Source organism: Aotus nancymaae, unplaced genomic scaffold, assembly GCF_030222135.1.
Source record: "Aotus nancymaae isolate 86718 unplaced genomic scaffold, 86718_ANA_hifiasm-v0.15.2.pri h1tg000030l, whole genome shotgun sequence".
NCBI classification, from domain to species: Eukaryota; Metazoa; Chordata; class Mammalia; order Primates; family Aotidae; genus Aotus; species Aotus nancymaae.
In genome coordinates, this window is record NW_026988443.1 from 21,734,864 (window position 1) to 21,762,591 (window position 27,728).

The 27,728-nt window shown below is 38.5% G+C and overlaps 1 protein-coding gene across 2 annotated transcripts in view; it reads left to right on the forward strand.

Moving 5' to 3' along the window:
- Positions 1–26,953, forward strand: part of CBFB (core-binding factor subunit beta) — a 73,023-nt gene extending 46,070 nt beyond the window's left edge. The window contains exons 5-6 of one of the 2 annotated variants that reach the window (XM_012468266.2): positions 9,232–9,358; positions 24,591–26,953. In XM_012468266.2, coding sequence (XP_012323689.1) covers positions 9,232–9,358; positions 24,591–24,610 — 147 coding nt within the window. In that variant the 3' untranslated portion in view covers positions 24,611–26,953. The remainder of the gene's footprint in view (positions 1–9,231; positions 9,359–24,590) is intronic. The other variant, XM_012468265.2, reaches the window with a different exon arrangement.
- Positions 26,954–27,728: the final 775 nt, after the last annotated feature.

Below are 27,728 nucleotides of genomic sequence, written 5' to 3' on the forward strand. Positions count from 1 at the left end.
TGGCCCCACCACTTACCAGCTGTTATGGACTGAATGTTTGTGTACCCCATCCCCAAATTGATATGTTGAAGCCCCAGCCCCTGTTGTGACTATACTTGAAGATAGGGCATTTATGGAGGTAATTAAGGTTAAAGGCATAAGAGTGGGGCCCTGATCTAATAAGGTTAGTATCCTTATGAGAAGAGGTAGGAGAGAGTACTCTGTCTCTCTCTCTCTCTCTGCAGTATGAGGACAGTGAGATGGATGTCTGCAAGCCAGAAAGAGGTCCCTTACCAGTAACCAAATTGTCTGGCACCTTGATCTGGGACTGCTGGTCTCCAGAAATGTGAGAAAATGAATTTCCGTTGTTTAAGCCACTCCATTTTGTTTTTTTGTTTGTTTTTGAGACAGAGTCTTGCTCTGTCGCCAGGCGCCAGGCAGGAGTGCAGTGGCACAATCTTGGCTCACTGCAATCTCCACCTCCCGGTTCAAGCAGTTCTCCTGCCTCAGCCTCCCGAGTAGCTGGGACTACAGGCGCGTGCCACCACACCCAGCTAATTTTTGTATTTTTTAGTAGAGACAGGGTTTCACCATGTTGGCCAGGATGGTCTTGATCTCTTGACCTCGTGATCTGCCCGCCTCGGCTCCCAAAGTGCTGGGATTACAGGTGTGAGCGTCGGCCCATTTTTGGTATTTTATTATGGCATCCGGAGATTACTAAGATACCAGCTGTGTGTTGCTGGCAAGCTATTACATCTCTCCAGGCCTCAGATTTCTCTTTCATAAGATGGGATAATGCTGCTCACAAATTTGTGGGCAGTTGAATGAGATAGCATATGTAAAGGGCTGTGCCTAGCGCAGTATCTGGGATGCAGTACAGTTCCTGAATGAAGACTCTTATTTGTTACTGCTTGTACTTTAGCATTTTATACTTGGGGTTTCCATTCTTCTCCAGATGTCTGTCTCATGTAGTAGTGTGTAAAATCACAAATCGTGGATTTCAGCCCTCTCTCTTTGGGCTAGAATAGGCCCCATCTCTAGTGAGTGAGCCTGGCAGCAGCCTCACTTCTGTATTCCAACACAGTTTTGTTTCTCTCTGCTGATCACACAGGCAGAACTCTTTGGTTAACTCTTCTGAATTAACCAAAACACAGTTAAAAAGTTATCTAAGTTTATGGTTAACGTTATGTCATTTATAGTGTAATATAATTTGATATAGGATTAGAGTGACCATATTACTTATTGTCACTGTATTATTCCTAAAAGTAGAGGGTGATGTTTAAAATAACTGAAATTATGTAACATTTTGATCCACACATTTATTGACCCACAAATTGGTTTTATTATATTGCTAGCCCTAGAAAAATTGTTTCATTCAAAAAACATTTTCAAAAATATGTTTTTTTAAAAATAAAATAACATGTATACATTAAAGCAAAATAAAAGTTATGTCTTTATGTTAATCATCTGAACGTTAAGATTAATAAGCAGAATGCTTAGTCTTGATACTTAATTCATGCACTTTATTAGTCTCTTATTCATAACTGTATCTAATATTTTTTGAGGAATATATAGATTTTCCGTTATGGTCTTTTTTTTTCTTTTCTTTCTTCTTTTTTTTTTAAGAGACAGAGTCTTGCTCTGTTGCTCAGGGTTGTACAATCACAGCTTACTACAGCCTCAAGCTCCTGCCATGTTGGCTAATTAAAAAAATTTTTTTTTAAAGACAAGGTCTCACCATGTTAGCCAGGCTGTTTTTGAACTGCTGGCTTCAAATGATCCTCCTGCCTCAGCCTCCCAAAGCACTGGGATTATAAGCATGAACCACTGTATCTAGCCTTTTTTTTATTTCTTAATGAAAGTGCTTGCAGTACACTTCAGAGTTGCATGTTATAATTAGTAAATTTGGAACTGTTGACATCTTCACTTGAGTCTCTGTAAACTATGTAAAAAATTGGCAAAATACTCTAACAAATGCTGAGGTATCTGGTAAAGTAAGCTAAATGGAAAAGAGTCAATTCCATTTTTGAAAATTTAAATTTTATAAATATTTCAGCCGAAATATTTTCACAGATATTGTCTCTGCTTTTGTCCAGATTACCTTTCTTTGACAAGTTATTTTAAGACAAAACCAACCTGTCAAAGGGAGCTGTCTCTATTTATGATTCTTCGGAATATTTTGCCGAGTTCAGTTACTTCAGAATTAGAGTTCTCTAATTATCAAATCATTTCCAGTTAAAAATAGGAATTTCCTCCAAGATTCTTTTCCCAAAAAGAAACAAAAGACATGTGACCAGGAGCAGTGGCTCATGCCTATAATCCGTGCACTCTTAAGAGGCCAAGGAGGGCAGATCACTTGAGTTCAAGAGTTTGAGACCAGCCTGGCCAACATGGTGAAACCCTGTCTCTACTGAAAGTTCAAAAATTAGCCATAGTGGCACGTGCCTGTGGTCCCAGCTACTCAGGAGGCTGAGGCAGGAGAATTGCTTGAGCCCAGGAGGAGGAAGTTACAGTGAGCCAAGATCGTGCCACTGCACTCCAGTCTGGGCGACAGAGTGAGACTCCATCTCAAAAAAACACAAGGCCGGGCATGGTGACTCATGTCTGTAATCCCAGCACTTTGGGAGGCCAAGGCAGGTGAATCACCTGAGGTAAGGAGTTCAAGACCAGTCTGGCCAACATGTTGAAACCCTGTCTCTACTAAAACTACAAAAATTAGCTGGGCCTGGTAGAGGGCGCCTGTAATTCCAGCTACTCAGGAGGCTGAGGAAGGAGAATCACTTGAACCCAGGAGGCAAAGATTCTTTACACACTTGGTTGTTTGCTTGTTTTTAAGATAGAGTCTTTTTCTGTACCCCAGACTGGAGTGCAGTAACACGATCTTGGCTCACTGCAACCTTGTAACTTCTGGCTCCCGGGTTCCAGCTATTCTGCTTTAGCTTCCCGAGTAGCTGGAATTACAGGTGCCCTCTACCATGCCTGGCTAATTTTTTTTTTTTTTTTTTTTTTTTTGAGACAGCGTTTTGCTCTTGTTACTCAGGCTGGAGTGCAATGGCGCGATCTCGGCTCACCGCAACCTCCGCCTCCTGGGTTCAGGCAATTCTCCTGCCTCAGCCTCCCAAGTAGCTGGGATTACAGGCACGTGCCACCATGCCCAGCTAATTTTTTGTATTTTTAGTAGAGACGGGGTTTCACCGTGTTGACTAGGATGGTCTCGATCTCTTGACCTCATGATCCACCCGCCTCGGCCTCCCAAAGTGCTGGGATTACAGGCGTGAGCCACCGCGCCCGGCCCTAATTTTTATATTTTTAGTAGAGAGAGGGTTTTACCACATTGACCAGACTGGTCTCGAACTCCTGACCTCAGGTGATCTGCCACACTTGGTTTTTTAATATAATTCTCTAAAAACTTGAAAAACATGAAAATTTTGGCACTTCATTATTGATTAATCAGAGATTTCCAACTAACTTTAAACAAAACGTTACTACAAAGACTCACTAACCCAAAGAAGGTCAATGTTATTGTAGGAACTAGGTTGGTTTTAGCATGATTCTTCAAAGACTCAAGTTTTCCGAAAATCTAATGTGTACTGTCATGAGATTTATTTTAAAATTCATCATCAGCTTTGTCACAATTCCACAGTTCAGTTACTTTAACTGTAGATAAAGGTATTTGTGTAAGTTATATAAACTATAACTTCTAAGTAATAGAATGTTTCATTTCTTTGGATGCAGTCATAAATTACATGTATACCACTAGTAGTTCCTAGTAAATTTCTGTTTTGTAGTTTTTAATTCAATGAGAATGTTATTTTTATATAATATCTATAAAACATTTGTATTATCAATATAAGCCAATAATTTTATCTTCATTGTTGTGCTTTTTAAATGACTGTTTTGGCAATTACAGAATGATATTTCACCTTCAGTATAATGACCTTGCAAAGTTTTATTTTATTTCATGATTGGATTAGAAAAATTGAACCATTATTGGAATTGATGAATTTTCTATTTCAGCAATGATCAAATGTATTTTCTATTTCATCAACTGATGACAGTGCTCTAAAATTAGTGTCTTTTTGTTTGCAAGATTTATCTGTTCATGAAGCAACATATAAACAGTTTTCCTTTTTACATATGTGCAAAAATGTGGATGAAATTAATTTGGAAGAGTCATTTAAGTGAAAAGTTATGGGCTACAGATTGATATATTAAATGTATCATTTGCAGCTGCACATACTGAATTGTCTTTAATGTAAATACTAATGCTTCTTCAGCAGATTTATTTCTTTTTGTTTTCATGTGATCAGTGATACCATTCTGGTCCCCACAGAGAATAGTAAATGTCGATATTTTGCGCAGATTACACGTTCATCATCAACTTTCTTGGAAAAAAATTTGATTCTTCATTTTTTAATTAAGCATGAACTTTTTCTAGTTTTTAAACTCTTTGCTCCAGAAAGGTAAGTGTTACCAAACTGTAAAATAAATATAGTTGTAGATTTAGACAATAAATAAAGATACAATTTAAATATAATGAAGAGAGAATTACTACAGCCAGAGTGGTCAGAATATTCCTTGTATGCTCTATGACAAGACTGCTAAGCCTTAATTTCCCACATGAATTTCATGTATACTCAACCATGTTTTATGATGACCCCACCTGGCTACATTGTGCAAGTTGTGATACAGATTTTGGAGTAACAGACGAGTGGCTGGTAGGGACTAGAAAATTGAAAACCTTATCCCACTCAAGAAGGAGTTTGTTGTTCCTAGCCATTTGAGCCTACTTTGTGGGTGAACACGTGGTTTTTATTATCAGGTGTCCTTTATGCTGTCCTTGAAAGGGAAGTGTTAGATTGCAGCAGGAAAGGATCAGGATAATACTGGTAATTACTGATCATATTTCCATTTTACCATTTGTTAAAGCATGAACTCTGTTCACTGCACGTACATCTCACATGTCATTAGAAAATACCAAGACAGGCTGGGCATAGTGGCTCATGCCTGTAATCCCAGCACTTTGGGAGGCGGAGGCAGGAGGATCACTTGATACCAGGAGTTTAAGACCAGCCTGGGCAACACAGTGGGACCCATCTCTCTGTGAAAAAATAAATTAGCCAGGAGTGGTGGCACACACCTGTGGTCCCTGCTACATGGGAGGCTGAGGCAGGAGGATTGCTTGAGCCTGGGAGGTTGAGGCTGCAGTGAGCCATGATCACGCCATGTACTCCAGCCTGGGTCTGAGAGTGAGACCCCTTCTCTAAAAAAAGAGAAGAGAAAAGATCAAAACATAAGATGGAACAAGAAAGTGAGGGCTACCATGCTGGGCATGGTGGCTCATGCCTGTAATCCCAGCACTTTGGGAAGCCAAGGCAGGCGGATCACAAGGTCAAGAGATCGAGGCCATCCTGGCCAACATGGTGAAACCCCGTCTCTACTAAAAATACAAATAAATTAGCTGCATGTGGTGGCGTACGCCTGTAGTCCCAGCTACTTGGGAGGCTGAGGCTGTAGAATCACTTGAAACTGGGAGGCGGAGGTTGCAGTGAACTGAGATGGCGCCACTGTACTCCAGCCTGGCAACAGAGCAAGACTCTGTCTCAAAAAAAAAAAAATGAGGGCTATCAGATATCTCTTGGCTTATTTTGCTGCAAATATTAATAAGAATACTTTTTAAAAATTTTTGGTCGGGCGCGGTGGCTCACACCTGTAATCCCAGCACTTTGGGAGGCTGAGGCGGGCATATCACCTGAGGTCAGGAGTTCGAGACCAGCCTGGCCAACATGGTGAAACCCCGTCTCTATTTAAAAAAAAAAAAAAAAAAAATTATTTTTGTATTTTTGAGACAGAGTTTCGCTCTTGTTGCCCAGGCTGGAGTGCAATGGTGTGACCTCGGCTCACTGCAACCTCCGCCTCTCGGGTTCAAGCCAATCTCCAGCCTCAGCCTCCAAGTAGCTGGGATTACAGGGGCTTGCCACCACGCCCAGCGAGTTTTTTGTATTTTTTTTCTTTAGTGGAGATGGGGTTTCACCATGTTAGCCAGGCTGATCTTGAACTCCTGACCTCAGGTGATCCCCCCGCTTCAGCCTCCCAAGGGTCTGTGATTACAGGAGTGAGCCACTACACCGAACTGTGACTACTGCTAGAATACATATTTGTGGCTAATAACTTCTGAGGGAATTAGATCACATCTTGTGTTACATGCTCTCATTTCATCCTCTACTTTTCCTCTCCTGTACTTAATCACAATGATAATTTTATATTCATTTGTTAATTTTATATCCATTGCCCATCTCCCCCACTAGACCAGAATCTCTGAGAAAAAGCACCATTTGCTCTCTAATGTTGTATCCTTGGCACCAAGCACAGTGACTTGGATGTAACAAAGGCTCAATATTTGTGGAATAAATGAAAAAGTAAATGAATGCACAGGACAGAGTGAGTATCCTGTCAGCAGCAGATGTGTCCCAGTTGATACCTAAGTGTATAGAAAGCCCTGGGAAATTGGAAACTGCATTCTTTTGCAGATACCTCTGGCTTATATAGTAGGTCTGTGCTATGATGTTCAGTCATATGTTTGAATTGTATGTATCCATAAGTGCTTGTTGAATAATAGCTAGCATTTATTGAAGGTGGTCAGTATGCTTGAGCACTTTTTATGTGTTATTTAATCTTTACAACAGTCTTGTTATAAAGTATTACTCTGCCTGTCTTACATGTGAATTCACTGAGTTAGAGAAATGAAATAACATTGCCCTGGGTTACAAAGCTAGTAAGTGCATCATAAGAATGGGAATTTGATTACATCTTTCCATTCTATTTATGTTACAGACATTGTCACTGAAAATTTTAAGTATTAGAAAACCCCACTGACAGTGACAAATAAAGGATTTATCACACAGAACAAGATATCCAGCAGTAAGCAGTCCAGGCCTGGAATAGCACTTAATTATATTATCAGAGGCCCTGGGTCTTTTTTTTTTTTTTTTTTTTTGACCCCGACATGATATGAAATCTTTTAATCTTGCTGCTGTACCATGCTTACCATGTGACTCTGTCCTGATTATTATGTTTGCAAGATGGCTACTGCATCAGTTCCTAGGAAAGCGGAATGGTGAAATGTCTTAAACTTTCTTGGAAGCCCCATTAGGTGACTTGTGTTTCTGTCTCATTGGCTACAGCTGAGTTACTTGGCCACCCCTTGATATAGTGAATCTAGGAAAGTGAATAGTATTGATGACTTTTCTGGTATTGTTTTGGATCTTTTAGTTTCTTCAAGTGTATCATCAAAAATCCTAGTATTCTGGCCAGACACAGTGGGTCACTCGTGTAATCCTAGCACTTTGAGAGGCCGAAGTGGGTGAATCACTTGAGGTCGGGAGTTTGAGACCAGCCTGGCCAACATGGTGAAACCCCATCTCTACTAAAAATACAAAAATTAGCCAGGCATGATGGTACACACCTGTAGTCCCAGCTACTTTGGGGGCTGAGGCAAGAGAATTGCTTGAACCCAGGAGGTGGAGGCTGCCGTGAGCGGAGATCATGTCACTGCACTCCAGCCTAGGTGACATAGTGAGACTCTGTCTTAAAAAAAAAAAAAAAAAATCTCGTATTCAGAAGTATGTGACTGCAAAGATCAAGCATCCTGGGCTGTAGACAGTGAGGGAGCTTTTTTAAGTTGGGAGCATTGTGGTCAGATTGTTCTTTAAAGGTATACTCTGATGGCTGTGTGGTAGATTGGGTGGAGGGTGACCAAATGGAAGCAAGGAGAGACTGTTTAGGAGACTTTTTACAATGGTGTAGGTGAGATTTTAGGGGCCTGAACTAGGAAAATTTTTGTAGGAATGAAGAAGACACTGAAGATTCCAAAAATACATAGGACATCAAGTAGGTAGGACTCAGTGGTTGATGGACTGTGGAGACAAGGAAAGAGTGAAGAGTCAAAGATGATGGCTCAGGTTTCTAGCAGAAAAAAAATGGTGCCACAACAGAGACCAAAAAAGAGTAGAGGAGAAAGTTTAAGTTGGTTACCTTTTTAGACACAGTGAGTCCTGATGTATCTGAGTTTCTTTCATGTGCAGATCTTTAGCCACTAACTGGGAAAAGACATAGATTTGTTATATGTTACAAATATATTTTCCTTGGTAATTTCCCTTGGGATTTTATTTGCTTTTTGTTGTCCAGAAGTTTCCAACATTTGTGTAGTCAGTGTTGTTCATCTTCATTTATATTTCTGGCTTTAGTTGATAGTTAGAGAGCCTTTCTTTTCCCCAAATGATAGAATTATTTACCACATTTTTTTCTTGTTCTTCTATGGCTTAAATATTGTATTGATCAGGATTTTGATGAGTAGGATGAAGTAAGTAAAGCAAATGGAAGAGCATTTTCAATTGTTAGAATATGATTAATATGACTTATGTTTCCAAGGTGTGATTGTAAAATACTGAATTTTTCCTTTAAAAGTACCTCTGACAGGTTTTTTTTTAAAATGGTGTTGCTGTTTCTGAAATACTCCACTGTTTATTTCTGTCAAAATAAAAAAGGCTGGGCAAGGTGGCTTGCACCTGTAATCCCAGCACTTTGGGAGGCTGAGACAGGAGGATCTTTTGAAGCCAGGAATTTGAGACCAGCCTGGTCAACATAGTAACACCCGGTCTCTACAAAAACTAAAAAAAAAAAAAAAAAAGGAGGCACAGTGATGGGTGCCTGTAGTCCCAGCTGCTTGGGAGGCTGAGGCAGGAGAATTACTGTAATGGAGTTAAGCCTAGGAGTTTGAGGTTGGGGTGAGCTATGATTGTACCACTACACTCATACTGCAGCCTGAGTGATAGAGTGGGACCCTGTTTCTTTTTCTTTTCTTTTTTATTGAGAGAGAGTTTCGCTCTTGTTGCCCAGGCCGGAATGCAATGGTGCAATCTCGGCTTGCTCCAACCTCTGCCTCCTGGGTTTTAAGCTGTTCTCCTGCCTCAGCCTCCCAAGTAGCTGGGATTACAAGCACATTCCACCATACCCAGCCAATTTCTGTATTTTTAGTAGAGACGGGGTTTCACCATGTTGGTCAGACTGGTCTTGAACTCCTGACCTCCAGGGATCTGCCCACCTCAGCTTCCCAATGTGCTGGGATTAATAGGTGTGAGCCACCACACCCGGCTGCTGTTGCAACAAGTAAATAAATAAAAATAAAACATCCCAGATCTTATTTTTTTTTATAAATCAAAATTGAAATAGGCATTTTATGTATTCTGACAGCAGGAGGATGCATTAGCCCAACAGACCTTTGAAGAGAATCGGAGAAGGACACGTGAATTTGAAGACAGAGACAGGTCTCATCGGGAGGAAATGGAGGTGAGAGTTTCACAGCTGCTGGCAGTAACTGGTTAGTACTTTCCCCCAAACTCTCAGGTTATGTTTGTGATGTTTGTGCATAATGTTTTTTAATAGTTTAATTTTGTCTTTCATTTTTAAGAAGTTGTACTCTCTGACTTTGTATTTGTTAAATGTAATTGCTGTAAATAATTTATTCTAATTTAAGGTTGTACATGAATTCCTCAGTAATTGTCTTCATAAAAATCATTTACTGTAATAAGGTATATTTTCTCTTAATTCATTTACCCAAAATCTTACCTCTTTTTTTCTTATTTTTCAAATTATTTATAAACATTAGCTTATGTTAACATAGACTGCATATTTTTAGAACATTATTAAAACTCTTTGGAGTAATATTACTTTTCATTTTTCTATGAATATTTGTCTTTATTTTGTAACTATAATTTTTAGTCATTTATGTGATTTTTAACTAAAGGAAAATTTAACATTTTCAGACTACTCAAAGAATGGAATTAACAGACTTTTTATTTTAACCTTCCTATTATAAAGTAAAATACAGATACAGAAATCAGCATTAACAAATCTGTAGCTTCCTGTGCTGGTTTACTTAGGATAAATTTTTTAAAATAATAATAAATAAATAATCTATAGTTGAATGAATTATTGTAAGGCTAACATCCTTACAACCACAGTTTGGTCAAAAAATAAAACTTTGAGCATGAGCAACTCTGTCTCTACAAAAAGTAGGAAAATTAGCTGGGTGTGATGGCACTGCCTATAGTTTTAGCAACACTTGGGAGGCCAAGGCAGGAGAATCACTTGAGCCCTGGAGTTTGAGGTTACAGTGAGCAATGATTGCACCACTGTACTCCAGCCTGGGTGACAGAGTGAGATCCTTCCTTTAGAAAATATAAACAATATATAAATGAAACATAAATAAAACTTTTATAGCTACCCCAGCAGCCCTTTCCATATATACATCTAATCATGACTTTCTCATCATTTCTGCTCAAAAGTAATCATTTTAATTTTTGTAGTTATTTCTTATGTTTCTTTAGTTTTAGTACCCATTGAAGTTTAATCTTACCCAGTTTTAAAATTCGATCATTGCTGGGCGCGGTGGCTCACGCCTGTAATCCTAACACTTTGGGAGGCTGAGGCGGGCAGATCACGAGGTCAGAAGTTCGAGACCAGCCTGGTCCATGGTGAAATTCCATCTCCACTAAAAATACAAAATTTAGCCAGGCGTGTTGGTGCCTGTAGTCCCAGCTCCTTGGGAGGCTGAGGCCGGAGAATCGCTTGAACGCAGGAGGTGGAGGTTGCAGTGAACTGAGATCTTGCCACTGCACTCCAGCCTGGCAACAGAGTTGAGACTCTGTCTCAAAAAAAAGAAAAAAGATCCTTCCCCACCCCCTCGCTTTTTAAATCTACCATGTTGGTTTCTGAATTTTTGTGTGTCTTTTAATTGACAATGGAATTTTAATTTTTTTTACACAAAATTGTACCCTGCCTTAAACAGACCTCTATTATAAAAATTAATATTCAAAGTATATACAAATTGTTTAGAAATACAGATTTTCTTTAAAAAGTATATTCTAGGGCCAGGTGTGATGGCTCATACTTGTAATCCTAGCACTTTGGGAGGCTGAGGTGGGAGGATTGGTTGAGGCTGGGAGTTTGAGACAATCTTGGGCAAAATAACAAGCCCCTATCTCTGCAAAAAATAAAAAATTACCCAGCATGGTGGCACATGTCTATTGTCCTAGCTACTCAGGAGGCTGAGGCAGGAGGATAGCTTGAGCCTAGGAGCTTAAGGCTGCAAGATCTATGATCACACCGCTGTACTGCAGCCTGGATGACAGAGCAAGACCCTACCACCCCCCTCAAAAAGTATATTTTAGAAAAAATAATCAAAATAAATTATCAAGATAAGAACTAATGTGTTTGAAGAAGAATGTTGTCAAATATTACTATGTATCATGCTTCAAGTTTATAGACTTTATCAACATGAACATTTCGTACAAGAAGAAATAGAAAAAGCACACATTCATCTTTGATAATCAAAACATATGAAAACATAAAGATAGTGTATCAACTAAATAGAACCATTTCCAGGCGTTAAAAGTCAGTATTATGTACCTAAGATTGTTAAATTTATGTCCTGCATAGTTTTGGAATCTATAGACAGTACAATGGTGGTTGCCAGGGGAAATGGGGGTTAGTTATTTAAAGGGTATAGAGTTTCAGTTTTGCAAGATGAAGAGAGTTCTAGTTGGTTGTACTTAACACTACTGAACTGTGTGCCTTAAAAATAGCTAGGATGGTAAGTTTTATGGTATATGTATTTTACCACTTTTTTTTTAAGTTTTAAAGTCAGTGTTACATTATGAAGAAAATTTGTGGGTTTTTTCCAAGCACAAAATTATATGTACACTATTAATTAAATTAAGGGGTGTGTGTGTGTGTGTGTGTGTGTGTATGTGTGTAGGTAGGTAGGTAGGTAGGTAGGTAGACAGACAGACAAACTGGCTAAGAGCCCAGACTAGAGCCAGACAGAAGTCTGAATCTGGCTCTGTCATTTACTTTGACAGCTTGGACAGCAAACTTCACTTTTCTATGACTGAGTTTCCTCATTTACAAAATAGGAGTAATAATCACGCCTGTCTCATATGGTCATTGTGAGGATTGGAGTATACACTTGTAGAGTATTTCCTGTTGTGTTAAAATATGTTAGAATACATTTAAAGATCTAGCGTATTTGGTGGTTAGTGTATGAAGTAAAAAAAAAAAATTTTTTTTTCGAGACGGTGTCTCACTCTATTCTCCAGGCTGGAGTGCAGTGCATAATCTCAACTCACCACAGCCTCCCAGGTTCAAGCAATTCTCCTGCCTCAGCCTTCCAAGTAGCTGGGATTACAGGCACCCGCCACCACACTTTGCTAATTTTTGTATTTTTAGTAGAGACGAGGTTTCACCGTGTGGGCCAGCCTGGTCTTGAACTCCTAACCTCAGGTGATTCACCTTCCTCAGCCTCCCAAAGTACTGGAATTACAGGTGTGAGCCACCATGCCCAGCCTTGAAATAAAATTTAATGTCTTTTTTTTTTTTTTTTTTTTGGAGATAGAGTCTCCCTCTGTTGCCCAGGCTGGAGTGCAATGGTGTGAACATGACTCACTGCAGCCTCAACATCCAGGGCTCAAGCAATCCTTCCTCCTTGGCCTCCCAAAGTGCTGAGATTATAGGTGTGAACCACTGCACCGAGCTTAAAATTTAATATCTTACAGTGATTGCTAGATCTCTTTGTCAGTGGGTTAATTTATCTAATGGGCTGATGGCAGCTGAGGATGTCCCCAGGAATACTTGTTAGCTAAGAGAAGAATATGGAGGGATATATGTGATATATTTGTTTTCTTTGAAGCTGTTATAATTCTTGTCATTTTCATACGTGAATACAAGACTTCCAGACCATGCCCTTGCATTGTGTATCTGTAAAATTTAGAAGCTTTAAAATGCATAGTGTACATGTGTTATATTTCTAAACCTTTTTGCTCATGCCGTTTGTTCCATGATGTAGAATGTTCTTTTCTGTCCATCAAAGCCCAACTTGAATGTTCTTCATTAAATATCAAGGCTTTCCTCAGTTTTCTGAATCATAAAGCCCTTGCACTCTGTAGTTTCTGTAGCACTTTTTATTTCAACTAGTGTTCTTATTGAACAACATGTTGAAACAATTATAAAGATTTGTGCCCTCCACTTTATGGCATTCCCATAAGATGGAGCCCCTGATTTTTGTGTCTTCCACATTACCTACCATAGTACTTTGTACACTGCTTAGTTTTCGTATCTTCAAAAAACAACCCCTATCCTGCCTGTCTGAAAACTAGAATTATAGGAGAGCCTGCTAGGATAGTTCAAGTAGATAATACATATTAATGGTCTCTGGAAAGATTCTAAATATTTATAATCTGTTGGTTTATATTAACTAGTTTAGTAATAAACCCCAAGTGTGTTGAGCTGTATTTTACATTAGGGACTGAGAAATATATAGATAATAAAAAGGCATTGTTTCTGTCCTTGATCAACTATCAGTCTTGAGGGAAAATGGATAGATAAACAGATCATTGTAGTGTACTTTAGCAACCACCGTACATAATGGAGGTTCAAAAAGGGGACAACAGCAGTGTAGAGGAAGCTCATGTCTGCCTCTGCTTAGGAGATTCACAGGGCAGTACACTTAGAGGGATTTGAAGGTAGAGTGTGTTTTGGCAGTTGGACAAGTTGGGGAAAGCATTCTGGGCAGGAGAAACTGTATGCAAAGGCATGGAGGAGTAAGAGAGCCTGCCAAGTCAGAGAATGATTGGTCAGTCTTTCTGGAGCAAGCTAACATGGTCTTAAATGAATATAGAAATCATTTTCTAAGAAGTGCTCTTCGGCTACATTATTTTTGGAGATTGACTATTTGACAATTAATGGAACAACTGTTGAAAGCTTTTGTATGTATTTTGCTTTACATAAACTCCGATTAATTGACTTAAGAATTGTATATTCCAAATTGGGGTGGCTCACACCTTTAATCTCAGCACTTTGGGAGGCTGAGAGAGGATTGCTTGAGCCCAGGAGTTTAAGACCAGCCCGGGCAACATAGCAAGACCTTGTGATCTTGTCTCTACAAAAAATTTTAAAACTAGCTGGGCATGGTAGCATGCACCTGTGCTCCCAGCTACTTGGGAGGCTAGATGGGAGGATTGCTTTAGCCCAGTAGGTCAACGCTGTAGTGAACTATGATTGTGACACCGCACTCCAGCCTGGGCAGCAGAGCAAGACCCTGTCTCCCCACCCAAACAAAAATAAATATAAATACATTGTTAATTTGATTTTTCTAACTTAAAATATTGGAAGAATATTTTGGTATGTGAGTTTATATTGTGCATATACAGAAATATAGTATGTTGATAGAAGTATCACATAATTTCTTGCTCACATAGATAGTTTCTACTTGTTTTTTTGTCGGTGATCGAGAGCATGGGCTTTGTAGTCAAGCCTAGTTGAGATTCCTGCTTCATCACTTCCCTCAGGCCTAATTTTCTTGTAGAAATGGAGTATTAAATGGGAAAATGCTTGTAAAGCACTTAGTATGATGCTTGGTATGTGTATGCCTACAGTAAATAATAGCTCTAAAGTAGTTCTTTAGCACTAAAAGCTCCACCATAATGCTGGTTCCAGTTAATTGAATTATTTGGCCAACAAGAACATCCTTTTTAGTTCTCTAAAGTGTATCAGGGCACTTTCCCTGCATTATAACCTAGAGCATAGAGAAAACAGTTAAATTTTCATGAATGATTTAAGATCCTGTAGTCCCTTATGACAGTAATTTAAAACATCAGTTCTTGTAGAGAACTGTCATCTAGAAAATTGAGCTAGAATCAGACTCCAGTGCATTCATGGGCAATCACATAAGGGAGTTTGGGGTTTGCGTGTCTTTTGGCACTTTGTGTGTATGCATTTTGCTTCTCTTTTTTTTTTCCCATCCATAAAAAATTCCTAATGTCAGCTTATTTTTGTGCAGTTTACCTTCTTTTTCCTAAAAAGAGAATATTGGAAAAAAATGTCGTTTTCCCTCTGTAATTCAGACATCTTTAGAGATTCAAACATCATCTACTCTAACATTAATTACAGTTGATGAAACTGAGAGTCTCAAAAAAATTAATTGACTTGCTCTCCTTCAAATATTTGGTTAACGGAAGAAAAAGTGAGTATTTAAACCAGTTTCCTAACCAGGAGGCCTGCACGAATACAGCTTAGCACTGGGAAATTGACTTATACACCACACCCATAAAGATGCTTAAGTTGAAAAATAAAATCTGCTAGGAGAGGTTAAGAACCGTTTTGCCTGGAATAGAAAAGGCTGAGGCAGAAAAGAATAATAATGGTTCCAGTGGGTGGTCCTGATGCCTGGCTGGAGAGGAGGGCCAGAGAACAGTGGTAACTCGTGGGTGGCAGTAACTCAGTAAACGGCCCTTGGAAGCTTCAGATCCTGTCAGCACAGAGGCTTAGGGATGTCCTCCACTGTTTGGATAACCTCTGAGGCCTCCAGCCCTGCCATGCTACACTTGTAACAGTGGTGCTCTTGACTGTTTAATATATGTATAAGGTTAAGATTACTAGGAGGGGGAAGCAGAACTCCAAGTGGTTGGTGGCCCAAGGGGTTTTGATTTTCACCAGTGTCTTTTAACCTGAAATTAGTTCTAAAATTCCATTTTACCATCTGTAAAATTTAGAAAGTTTTCAATCTGTCATGATAGGATTTAGTGTTTTCTTTTTCTGATTTTTCTGGAAAAGCCTATTTCAGTAGTACAATATTTTCTTTACCTTTCAGAGGTAATAGCAGATTATCATTAATTTGAAATGAGAAACTATAGTGAAATGGAAGCATTGTTTATGTTAGTAACCTTTACTAAATACTGTTAAATTATTGGTATACATTAAAATGATGTACGTAAGATACAGAATACTGTATATAATATATATATAATACTGTGTATAATACCTTATTCTGTGGGTCTTTTCTTACTCTGTGGGTAATTTTTGTTTGAATGTGCATAGTCATTCTCTAGTAGGATATGTAAGAAACTGGAACTAGAAACTATGGGGGAGAACCAGGTATCTGGGGGAGTAAAATGAGCAAATTATTATTTTTAACTGTGTGTCTTCCATACCTTATGAATTTTGTATTGTTAACTGCCTACTTAGAAAAAAATTAAATTTGCTTTTAGTATTACACAGAATAATGAAAAAAGAAGATTTTAGAACTTGCTATCTGTATTCTCTGGCATATAGGCCATTTTAAAAAATGTGAAACCCTTCCTTCATTTGAAATTGTATACAGAGTTCCACTGTATAAAATAGTTTTTTTAAAAGGCACTACTCTGGGCAAAGCAGGGGTAGGGATTGTTCTGGTCTCCCTCTGGTGTCTCTTGGGTGTTTTTACAGAACCCACTGGGTGGCAGAACATAACTTGAGGACTCTGGCTATAGTAGAATGAGCACAAGGTTTTGCATCCTGGCTCCACTACTTGTTGCCACATAGCATTGAGAAAGTTGCTTATTCTCTTTGAGCTTTATCAGTAAAACCTTCCTCCCAGGTTGTCGCAGAGCTCAGTATCTGAGGCTTAGAATAGGGACTCAGTGGAAGCCACTTCCTTTACCCCTCTTTTCTGTGCAGTTGGCTCACAACATATCTGGAGTGGCAGTAAAGTAGTAAAAGTAGTCATATCCTAACTTTAAACTATGAAAGTCAAAGATACTATTTTGCCAAGCTATTTTAGATTCTGGTGTTTTTTTGTTTGGTTGGTTGGTTTGGTTTTTCGAAACAGCTGGTAAAGGATTTTGGACTTTTCTTTGCTCTGTTGGAGGCTACCAGTTACCCTAGGGGTTGAGTATTGACCAGAAGTGGGTATGAAGAGAACTTCCCACATTCTGGTAATGTTCTTGATCTGGGTGCTAGTTAGGTGGGTATGTTCGCTTTGTGAAAATTCATGATTACATACTTAACAATTTGGGTACTATTCTGTACTTGTATAAAAAGAAGGCTTTTAAAAAGAAAAATAATCACAGAAGTTATTTTTGTGAAATGCTCCCCATTGGCATCTGTTGCCATATAGAAGCATCCTAGCACCTTTTCTGAGAATTCTTCCTTGATCTGAAAACGTTGACATGTTTCCCATGGCCGTTCTTTTTGGGGTATACCTGTCTATAACTGTAATTCATATGTCTTTTGTGAAGGAAGATGGAGGTTAATAAAGGACAAATTTCATGATCTGATCATAGTTGTGTTGGAAAGATAGCAACTTGTACACTAGTCTCTGTTTCTAGAGACTGCCTTCAATTTGATTGGTCTCTTAACCTAAAACTGTAATATAGCACTCTTGGCTTTTAACTCAGCTCCAAGGTGACGGGGTGCTAAAAGATAATTTCTCTGTTATCTTGAAAATGCCTACATTCGGTTAGATTATAAAGTGGCAGCAAATAAATGGTTGCCTTTGATGTCAGAGAATGGGTAAATTATTGTTTATCCTACTATAAGCAATTTTAATACAATTCAAATCATAGAATTTTATGTGGAAACTATTTGGAAATAAAAACAGGCAAAAAGTGTTATGTGGTTTTTGTATTTGTATTTTGCCTAGTTTTGGAGCCTTCAGTTTTGTGTGGTCGAAGAAAAAAATCTCAGCCTCTATTTATTTTAAATTTCAAAAACTTCAGTTTTCAAATCATTTAACTCTACCAGTATTCTTTCTTGTGTATGGATAAATCAACATGAGAATATGTCTGTACTGGGCATTCCTGGGATGTGTTTTGGGCAAGGGCAATAGATGAGAATGAACTGGGAGTATGAACTCAGACTAAGAATAGAAGAGGATTAACGAAGGAGGAAGAAGATACGAAATCTGACTTCTCCTGCTATCAGAGGAGGAGAGTCTTGGTTCTCTATCAGAGGAGCTATAGACTTTGAATAGATTTATTTTGTTTTAGCTTTGTTTTATTTTCTAAAAATTATTCTATCTGCAGGATATGTATTTTTTAACATTTGAGTAGTTATTCGAAAAATTCATAAATGTAAATGGGAAGTGATGAGCGGCTTTGCTGTAATAACAGCATCATAAGTGCATCCTATGTGCCAAACAGTGTACATTGTAATTTTGCCTTTATATTTGATTTTTAAATGCTCTTTAAATTGTATCTTCATTTTGAGGAACCGAGGCTAAGAGAGGATAAGAAACTTGTCTAAGATCACATAACTAAAGTGGTAGAGCCATGATGGCGCAAGCCCAGAAATGTAGATTATTTCCACTATTTCATTTTAAAATGTTACTTTATATTTAAAGTTTTCCTTAAGTTGCATACTTTGTAAGAACGGTATTTTTTGACGTGCCTGTTGGATCAGTTCTCGCAGTCTACTTATCTGACAGATGTTTATAATTGTCTGCTGACCTTTTTTTAAAAAAATATTTTTTATTTTACTTTAAGTTCTGGGATACATGTGTAGAACGTGCAGGTTTGTTACATAGGTATATACATGTGCCATGGTGGTTTGCTGTACCTATCAACCCATCATCTAGGTTTTAAGCCCTGCATGCATTAGGTATTTGTCCTAATGCTCTCCCTCCCCTTGTCCGCTACCCCTCGACAGGCCCCTGTGTATGATGTTCCCCTCCCTGTGTCCATGCGTTCTCATTGTTCAGCTCCTGCCTGTAAGTGAGAACATGCAGTGTTTGGTTTTCTGTTCCTGTGTTAATTAGTTGAGAATGATGGCTTCCAGCTTCATCTATGTCCCTGCAAAGGACATGAACTCATTCTTTTTTATGGCTGCTTTTTAACCTTTTTAATGAGTTTGGGGAAAGTACATTCCTTTCTCTCACGTTGGGACTTAAAATTTGTGCTTTGTGTCTCCTCCAGACTTAGCAATAGGGAGAACTAGCAGGACCTAAGGAGGCCGACATTAATGCTGATTCTAAGTTAAAGGCACATCCTTTTCATTGGTCTGCTTTTGTGTTCTGACTCTACCTCCAACCATGTTACTTGGGGGAAATCACTTAACCTTCATCTTAGGCTGTCATTTGCACAATGAGAGTTGAATCAGATCTCTCAAGTACTTTGCCACTCTAAAAGTCTATAATTCTGTGTTCAGAATTTTATTTATTTTTTCTTCCTTCCTTCTCCCTGAATTTAATTTTTTTAGAGACAGGGTATCACTCTGTCACCCAGGCTAGGTAACAGTGGTGTAATTTTTTTTTTTTTAAGATGAAGTCTCACTCTGCTGCCCAGGCTGGAGTACAGTGGCCCAATCTCGACTCACTGCAACCTCTGCTTCTGGGGTTCAAGCCATTCTCCTGCCTCAGCCTCCTGAGTCTGGGATTACAGATGTGCACCAGCATGCCTGGCTAATTTTTGTATTTTTAGTAGAGATGGGGTTTCACCATGTTGTCCAGGCTGATCTCAAACTCCTGATGTCAGGTGATCTGCCTGCCTCGGCCTTCCAAAGTGTGGGGATTACAGGCGTGAGCCAAGTGTTGCAGTCTTATAGCTCACTGCAGCCTTGATATCCTGGGCTTAAGCAGTTTTTGCCTCAGGCTTCCAAGTAACTGGGATTCCAGGCATGTGCCACCATGCCCAGCTAATTTTTTAAAATTTTTGTAGTGATAGGATATCACTGTGTCACTCAGGCTGGTCTTGAACTTCTGGGCTCAAGCAGTTGTCCCACCTCAGCCTACTGTAAACTGTAGGCATGAGCCACCACACCCAGCTGTTCTTCTAGCCAAGTATCAAACATAAAATGAATACTACAGTATCTGGACATAGTACACACTGAATAAAATGTAGTTGTTTTAATTGTTAGGGCATTTTCCCATGAAGTTTTCAGCTTTTTTTTTTTTTTTTTTGAGATCTCAATATTAAAAGAATGGAGATCAGCCGATAAATTTTCTTCATTCTGGATACTCCCTCCTCGTAGCTATTTCTGCATAGCCCTGATCAGCAGGGAAAACTCCAGTTGCTGATGTCTGTTCTTTTGTCTCCCATTTGGAGTTACCTCATGACTGCCTCCTATTTGCCATGTTCCTGGGAGATAATATACTGAACGAAAACAAGAGAGCGACTGGTAGTAAGAGGTCTGTAGCACAGTGTTGAGATTGATTCTTCATAGATACTCAGAAGATTTATGTTCTGAAATCAGACTCATGGATGTATGCTTTATATTAAAACTTCTAATTCTGAAATAACTGTTAATAAAAGGCTAGAATCAAGGGCCCATGACTGGGAAGAAAGAAACTAGAAATGATAAACTTTGTGCTTTTAGGATGATGGAGTTCAGAGAGTTTCTTTTTTTTGTTTTTGAGACGGAGTTTCGCTCTTGTTACCCAGGCTGGAGTGCAATGACGCGATCTTGGCTCACTGCAACCTCTACCTCCTGGGTTCAGGCAATTCTCCTGCCTCAGCCTCCTGGGTAGCTGGGATTACAGGCATGCGCCACCATGCCCAGCTAATTTTTTGTATTTTTGGTAGAGACAGGGTTTCACCATGTAGACCAGGATGGTCTTGATCTCTTGACCTCGTGATCCACCTGCCTCGGCCTCCCAAAGTGGTAGGATTACAGGCATGAGCCACGACGCCCGGCGAGAGTTTCTTTGCCATCATCTAGTCTAGTTTATTTACCCATAGAGGAAATCCTTCAAAAACATCCAGCCTCCATTAGAAAACTGCAACAGTAAGAAGTCCTGCTTCTTAAGGCAGCTGTTAATTCAGCTGTTAAGTTCTAGTCCTATTGGAAGCTATTTTACTGAATTTAAATCTGTTTTTGCATTTGTCTCCTTCATGTGTTGGTCACTACATCTTCCCTTCTAGCGTTAAATGTCCTCCCTGTCTCCCAGATCTCTCATGCTTTCCTCTTCTGCTCTCATATGTACTGTCACACTTTCCCCCTCCCACACCTTTTTTTTTTTTTTTAAGAGATGGGATCTCACTATGTTGCCCAGGCTGGTCTTGTACTCCAGGGCTCAAGCAGTCCTCCCACCTCAGCCTTCCAAAGTGCTGGGATTACTAGCGTGAGCCACCATGCCTGGGCCCCTCCTCTTTTTTGTTCCTATTCTTCATCACAGTGTCTTGCCTTGCATTTTCCTCAGTTCCTTCACAATGTAAATAGAAACCAAACCCACAAGTAATAGCAAAACAATTTTTTCTTTACTCCTATTCTCTGTGCTTTTACCAAAAATGTAATATATTAAACAAATCCATGGCTATTTCTGCACAGCTGTGACCAGTAGGGAAAACTCCAGCTGCTGATGACTGTCTTTGTCAACATTTGGAGTCATCCCATTATTATTAAAATAATTTGAAAATTACTTTTGCCCCAAGACACAAAAGCTGAAATATTCTTTTCACAAAGTACTATTGGTAGGTTAGTAGTTATTTATAAATATATAATTAGGATTGATTTTTCTCAGTGTTTCTTCATTGCTCAGCCCCTTTCTAACCTTCATTGACTGAAAGCAGATGCTTATATCACCATCTCTGATTTTGCAGAATTGATCTCTCTTTACACTAACATTTAGCATTGATTGTGTATAGAACATAAATTGTTTTTCTGATGCATATGCATTCCATAGCTCTTTCAGTCTGTGACCATGCACTATAACTTTAACTTATTTAATTGAAAAGGATGTATTAAAATTTAGTCATTGTCTAATCTGCTAACAAAACAGTTAAAACCTGCTAGAGAAATATATCAAAATTTTAAGAAAGAGGCCGGATGCAGTGACTCATGCCTGTAATCCCAGTTCTTTGGGAGGTCAGGAGTTCAAGATCAGGCCTGGCCAACATGGTAAAACCTGTCTCTACTATCTTTTATCTCTACTAAAAATACAAAAAATTAGTTGGACATGGTAACACATGCTTGTAATCCCAGCTTCTCAGGAGGCTGAGGCATGAGAATTGCTTGAACCTGGGAGGTGGAGGTTACTGTGAGTCAAGATCGGGCCATTGCACTCCAGCCTGGGCAACAAGAGTGAAAACTCCATCTCAAAAAAAAAATAAAAGGAAAGTAAAAAGAAAGATTAGGCCAGGGCAGTGGCTCATGTCTGTAATCCCAGCACTTTGGGAGGCTGAGGTGAGTTGATCGATCACGAGGTCAGGAGTTTCAGACAAGCCTGGCCAACATGGTGAAACCACATCTCTACTAAAATTAGCTAGGCATAGCGGCACAAGCCTGTAGTCCCAGCTATTCAGGAGACTGAGGCGGAAGAATCACTTGAACCAGGAGGCAGAGGTTGCAATGAGCCGAGATCGCGCCACTGCACTCCAGCCTGGGTGAGAAAGCAAGACTCCATCTCAAAAAAAAAAAAAAAGAAAGAAAGATTAAAGAAGTTAGCACTGGGTTTTACTTGGTTTGAAAGTAAATAAGGTAATTGTTATTTTTGTCTAAGCCTTTTGAAAAATGATGACATAGCTTGGGCTTTTGACTGAACTTGATCTTGTACAATGTGACGTATTGAGATGGTTTTTTTTTTGAAGATTGAGGATGTTCTTTCTCTAACAACTGTTTTAGATTTTAAAAATTGAAATCAGAATAAGATTTTTGGTTAAATTTGTTTCCAAAAGCCAAAGCCAGTGGAGAAATCAGTAGGTAATTTTAGTACACAATTTCAGTATTTAAAGGTACTGTACAGGTAATTGTGGTTAGTCCCGACTGTTGCCATATAACATAGGTAGCTAAAAACAAGAACATCCAGATGAAACATGAGGGTGGCTTGGACTTGAGTGAGAGTGGTGGAGGTAGTCAGAAGTGGTCAGATGCAGGATATATTCAAAGATAGAGCTATCAGATTTTGCTCTTAGTGGCTGGGCACAGTGGCTCACCCCTCTAATCCCAGCACTTTGGGAAGCCAAGGCCAGTGAATCACCTGAGGTCAGGAGTTTGAGACCAGGCTGGCCAACATGATGAAACCCCATCTCTACTAAAAATACAAAAAAAAAAATAATAACTGGGCATGGTGCTGTGCACTTACAATCCCAGCTACTTGCAAGGCTGAGACAGGAGAATCATTTGAAACCAGGAGGTAGAGGTTGCGGTGAGCTGAGATCACGCCATTGCACTCCAGCCTGGGCAACAGGAGCAAAAAAAAAAAAAAAAAAAAAAATGTTGAGGGTGACCTCAGGGCTTTTTGTTCAAACAACTGGTAAAATGGAGTTGCCATTATCTAACATAGGAAAACTTACTACTTGGGAGGCCACGGCCTCCCAAGATTACAAATTACCCCTGTAATCCCAAAGTGCTGGGATTAGAGGGGTGAGCCACCACGCCAAGCCGACCTCATCTGTTTAAAAAAATTAGTTAATTCAGTCAGGCATGGTGTCTCATACCTGTAATCCCAGCACTTTGGGGAGGCTGAGGTGGGTGGATCACTTGAGTCCAGGAGTTTGAGACCAGCCTGGCCAACATGGCAAAAACTCATCTCTACTAAAAGTATTTTAAAACAGTTAGCCAGGTGTGTTGGTGCATGCCTGTAATCCCAGATACTCAGGAGACTGGGTACCAGAATCACTTGAACCTGGGAGGCAGAGGTTGCAATGAGCAGAGATCATGCCATTGTACTCCAGCCTGGGTGACAGAGCGAGACCCTGTCTCAAAAAAACAAACAAAAAATATATCTGGGAATATAAGTGCACCAAGGACTCTAATTTTGTATTTTTATTTTTAACTTACGAGACAATACTTTATCCATTATAAAATGCTACATTTTTCAGCCATATAATTAGTAGAACATATACTTCTCTGTCACTTAGTTTCCTTACCTATAAAATAGAAATAAATAATAGCACTTATGTCATAGGTTGTTGGGAGGGATTAAATTAGTTCTAGCCAGGTGTTGTGGCATGTGCTTGTAGTTTTAGCTACTTGGGAGGCTGAGTGAGGCAGGAAGATTGCTTGAGCCTAGGAGTTTGAGGCTGGGCAACATAGCAAGACCCCATCTCTTTAAAAAATTATTTAATTCACGGAAAGTACTTAGAACAGTGCCTGGCAAACAGTTGGTACTCAGTAAATGTCAGCTCTTACTAAAAGGAAGAATTTGCTTCTAAAACAATTGGCTAATGTGTTAAAGTTAAATTCTCTTTTTCCAAAACTGTAAATTGTAGGTATGTCTTTTTTCTTTTCTTTTCTTTTCTTTTCTTTTTTTTTTTTTGAGATGGAATCTTGCTCTGTTGTCCAGGCTGGAGTGCAGTGGTGCAGTCTCAGCTCACTGCAACATCCACCTCCCTTGTTCAAGGGATTCTCGTGCCTCAGCCTCCCAAGTAGCTGGGATTACAGGCGCAGACCACCACGCCTGGCTAATTTTTTTGTGTTTTTCAGAGACATGGTTTCACCATTTTGGCCAGGCTGGTCTTGAACTCCTGACCTCAAATGATCCACCCACCTCAACCTCCCAAAGTCCTGGGATTATAGGTGTGAGCCACTGCGCCTGGCCCTCCATTTATTGTTCTTTTATACGTGGTACATATTTATGGTGATTGTCTTTTGAATAAAAATGATTTTTCTTGATTTCTAAGGAAACTTTAGTAAAGTATGTCACACATAATTTTATTTGTGCTTTTTTGCCTGTTACATGTGAATATATTGTTTGAAAACTTTTTAATTGTGACTTTTTTTATGTGCTACTGTTGGGTATTTTATATATATAGCATTTTGATCAGAACACTTTTTGACCCCAAATTATAATTTTGTCATTGCAGGCAAGAAGACAAGACCCTAGTCCTGGTTCCAATTTAGGTGGTGGTGATGACCTCAAACTTCATTAATAGCACAGCAGATGTGTGCCACCCATCTTTACATACACATTGCTTCTAGTTAGCAGAAATAATTGATTAAAAGACCAGAAACTGTGATAACTGGAGGTACTACGGTCTATTTCTCAACCTTAGGCAGTAATAGACATCAAAAACTGCCATGGTTTTGCACTATGATTATAATACCTGCATTTCTAATTTTTAAAGCATGTAGCCAGTAATAATTTGAAGTTTTTTTTCTATGCAAGCTTACCTTGTTGGCATTATTTTAGTGAGTTGAAACAGATCTATCTACTTGTAAAGGTCTTTTTCTTCCATTTTAATTTAAAAGTTTGTGTCATTTTAAAACAGGTCAAGAAATTAAAATTATTATCAGAGGGTTTCGCTAATCATTTTTGCTAATTTTTTTTGTACTTCTAGATGTTTTGGTTATACAGCTTCATTTTAGATAAGCATTCTTGTTTTTTTGTTTTGTTTGCCCCATTTTCTTTTGTGTTTTTATAGTTTTATAGCATTTTAAAACTGCTGATGTTTGCATTATTTACAGGCTAAATACCTAGTAGCATAGAGCTGTCTGCCACAGCCTTCTAACAAAGTTTACAGTTATTAAAGTTGCAGTATCCTTTTAAATGCTAATAATCAGCACTCTTTCTTTCTTCCTTTTTTTTAAATTTTTTATATAGAGAGACAGGGTCTTGCAGTGTTGCCCAGGCTGGTCTCAAACTCCTGGCATCAAACAATCCTGCCTCAGCCTCCCAGAGTGCTGGAATTACAGGCTCTTTCTTTTTAAACGTAAAAGTTTTAAATTGGTATTAACTTTGTAATCTGACCCAGACTGTTTTAGCTTCTGTTCTATAATCATGAGTTTGGCTGGAGATATTCTCCATAGATGATCTTCTACTGAAATGCCTAAAGAAGTCACAGGCTGGCTTCTGTTTTATTCAGGGATTTTTTTAAAAAGTGAATCAGAAAAGGGATACTGGAGCTTCTTCATGTATGTAACAGCATATTAAACTGGAGACAGTGATGAATCAGCTACAAAGGTAATATTGTATTAAAATCATGTTTAAGATAGCTGCTTTTATGTGTATTTTATATTGCATGCTTTTGTAAAAACATGCTGGGTGATGATGGAAGATTAGTTTTAGAGAAAAAATGTTCATCTGTGCAGAGGATACATTTTCTTCCATTAATTCTGGAAAAAACATTTTCAGCTATATATATGGTATTTTGCAAAAGGACTATTAATAGAACCTTTTGAAATGAATTAATGTAAGAATATTTTTTAAATAGGCTTACTGTCAAATTGAATGCAACTTTTTTTTTAGATACAGACTGGAAAAAAGTCCTAAGTCATTTGGCACCTCCTTACAAATATTTTTCATGGTCACATTTATTAAATGTTACTACATTTCTGAAGTTTTGAAAAATGTATTTTATCATAAAATGGCATTATTTTAATGAGTGAAAAACGGACACAGTCAATTCAGAAAATGAACTGAAGTCTGAATAAGGTCTTTGCATTTAAAAAGCATATAACTACTTGATTGATGAGGGAGGTGTTACTTTCATTGTATATAGATCTTATTTCATAAACAGATATCCTGTATCAAAATAAAAATATTTGTTATATATTTGAAGTCATGCATGGTAAGGAGTGTGTTTAAATTGTTATAAACAATAATGCATCATTAAAGGCCATGCTGATCTTGTGTAACTATAAGTACTATGAATGAATTTGGTTGGTTTTGGTGTTGTACAGCTCACATGTTTACACACTCAGTGCCCTAATTTCCCCTGAGGGAATCGCTATTTAAGTGATCCTTACAGTGGTGTTTTATGGTTACTTTATTACAGAGTTCCTTGGTTTTTGACTTCTGCACTTAAATTTTTTTAAATAACATGATGATGGTACATTTTCCTCTATTGTCTAGCTAAGGGCTTTCAGTCCACCAGTAAATACAATCAAATGCTATTAAATGTTCCTGTTACCATCCTTCTGTTAATACTGGATTTTCCTGTCGTTTAGCACCACACTGCTTCTGTCTGTCTTAATGCTGGCATTAAGATCATGAGCCCTTTTTCTCCAGTAGTGCAGGCTTTGAAAACTACTTCTATTAAGTTATTGATGCAATTTGATATTTTTTCATAATCTATATTTAAACAAAATTACATCATTGCATCATCTTTTCTAAATTCATCTCCATTAAAACTTGCCTTAAGCTACCAGATTGCTTTTGCCACCATTAGCCATACTGTGTGTTTGTATGTTTAATTTCCTTTCACAATAAACTTCTATGTAGTAAAAACAGGGTCTTTGCTCTTCATTGATATAATCCAATAATTTCTGTGCCAGTGTTAGTTATGACATGAAAATTGTTCTTTGATCCTGTTTCTTATAAAAGAAGAAAGCAACAACAGTGGCATCTAGTGGTCATTTCTGTTGATTCCAAAGAAGACTACTTTAAATGTAGATAACACAAGGTATACAAATCCCCCAGTGTATATTACAGTTTTCAAGAAATCTAGCTTGATTTACCCATCCTGTGAAATATGACCATAAAGTAGTGATGTTGGGAGGAAGAATTTTTAATTACACATCCAAATTAGTTCCATCTTTCAAGCGAGTTGTTTTGGAAATACAGTCATTTTGATTGTGCTGGTGTTACATCAAACATTCTTAAGATGACTCCTGGTGTTTTCCTACAACTGAAAAGTAAGCCCTTTTCTTTGGAAGTATGCCTTAAGCTTGATCCATAATAAAGAGATTTTTTCTCATTCACCACCAGACTTACTGCAAATGACAAAAATGCCCTTAAATTCTGAATTGACAACATTAAGGGAAATTCCAAAGAGTAGGATTCATGCTCTGAGAGTTAATTTCAGAAAATTGTTTGAGCAGTAACAGCATGGTTTTAGTGAGTTTATCACTTCTAGAAACATAATTGGATATGCTAGTTCTGGGCTGCTTGGTAAAAAATATCTTACTTGATTTATGCCTCATTTGGCAATGGGGAGCTTTTCAAGCTATAAGCCATTGTATTATCCATAACACATTTTTAGCAGCTTAAAACAGTAAACATG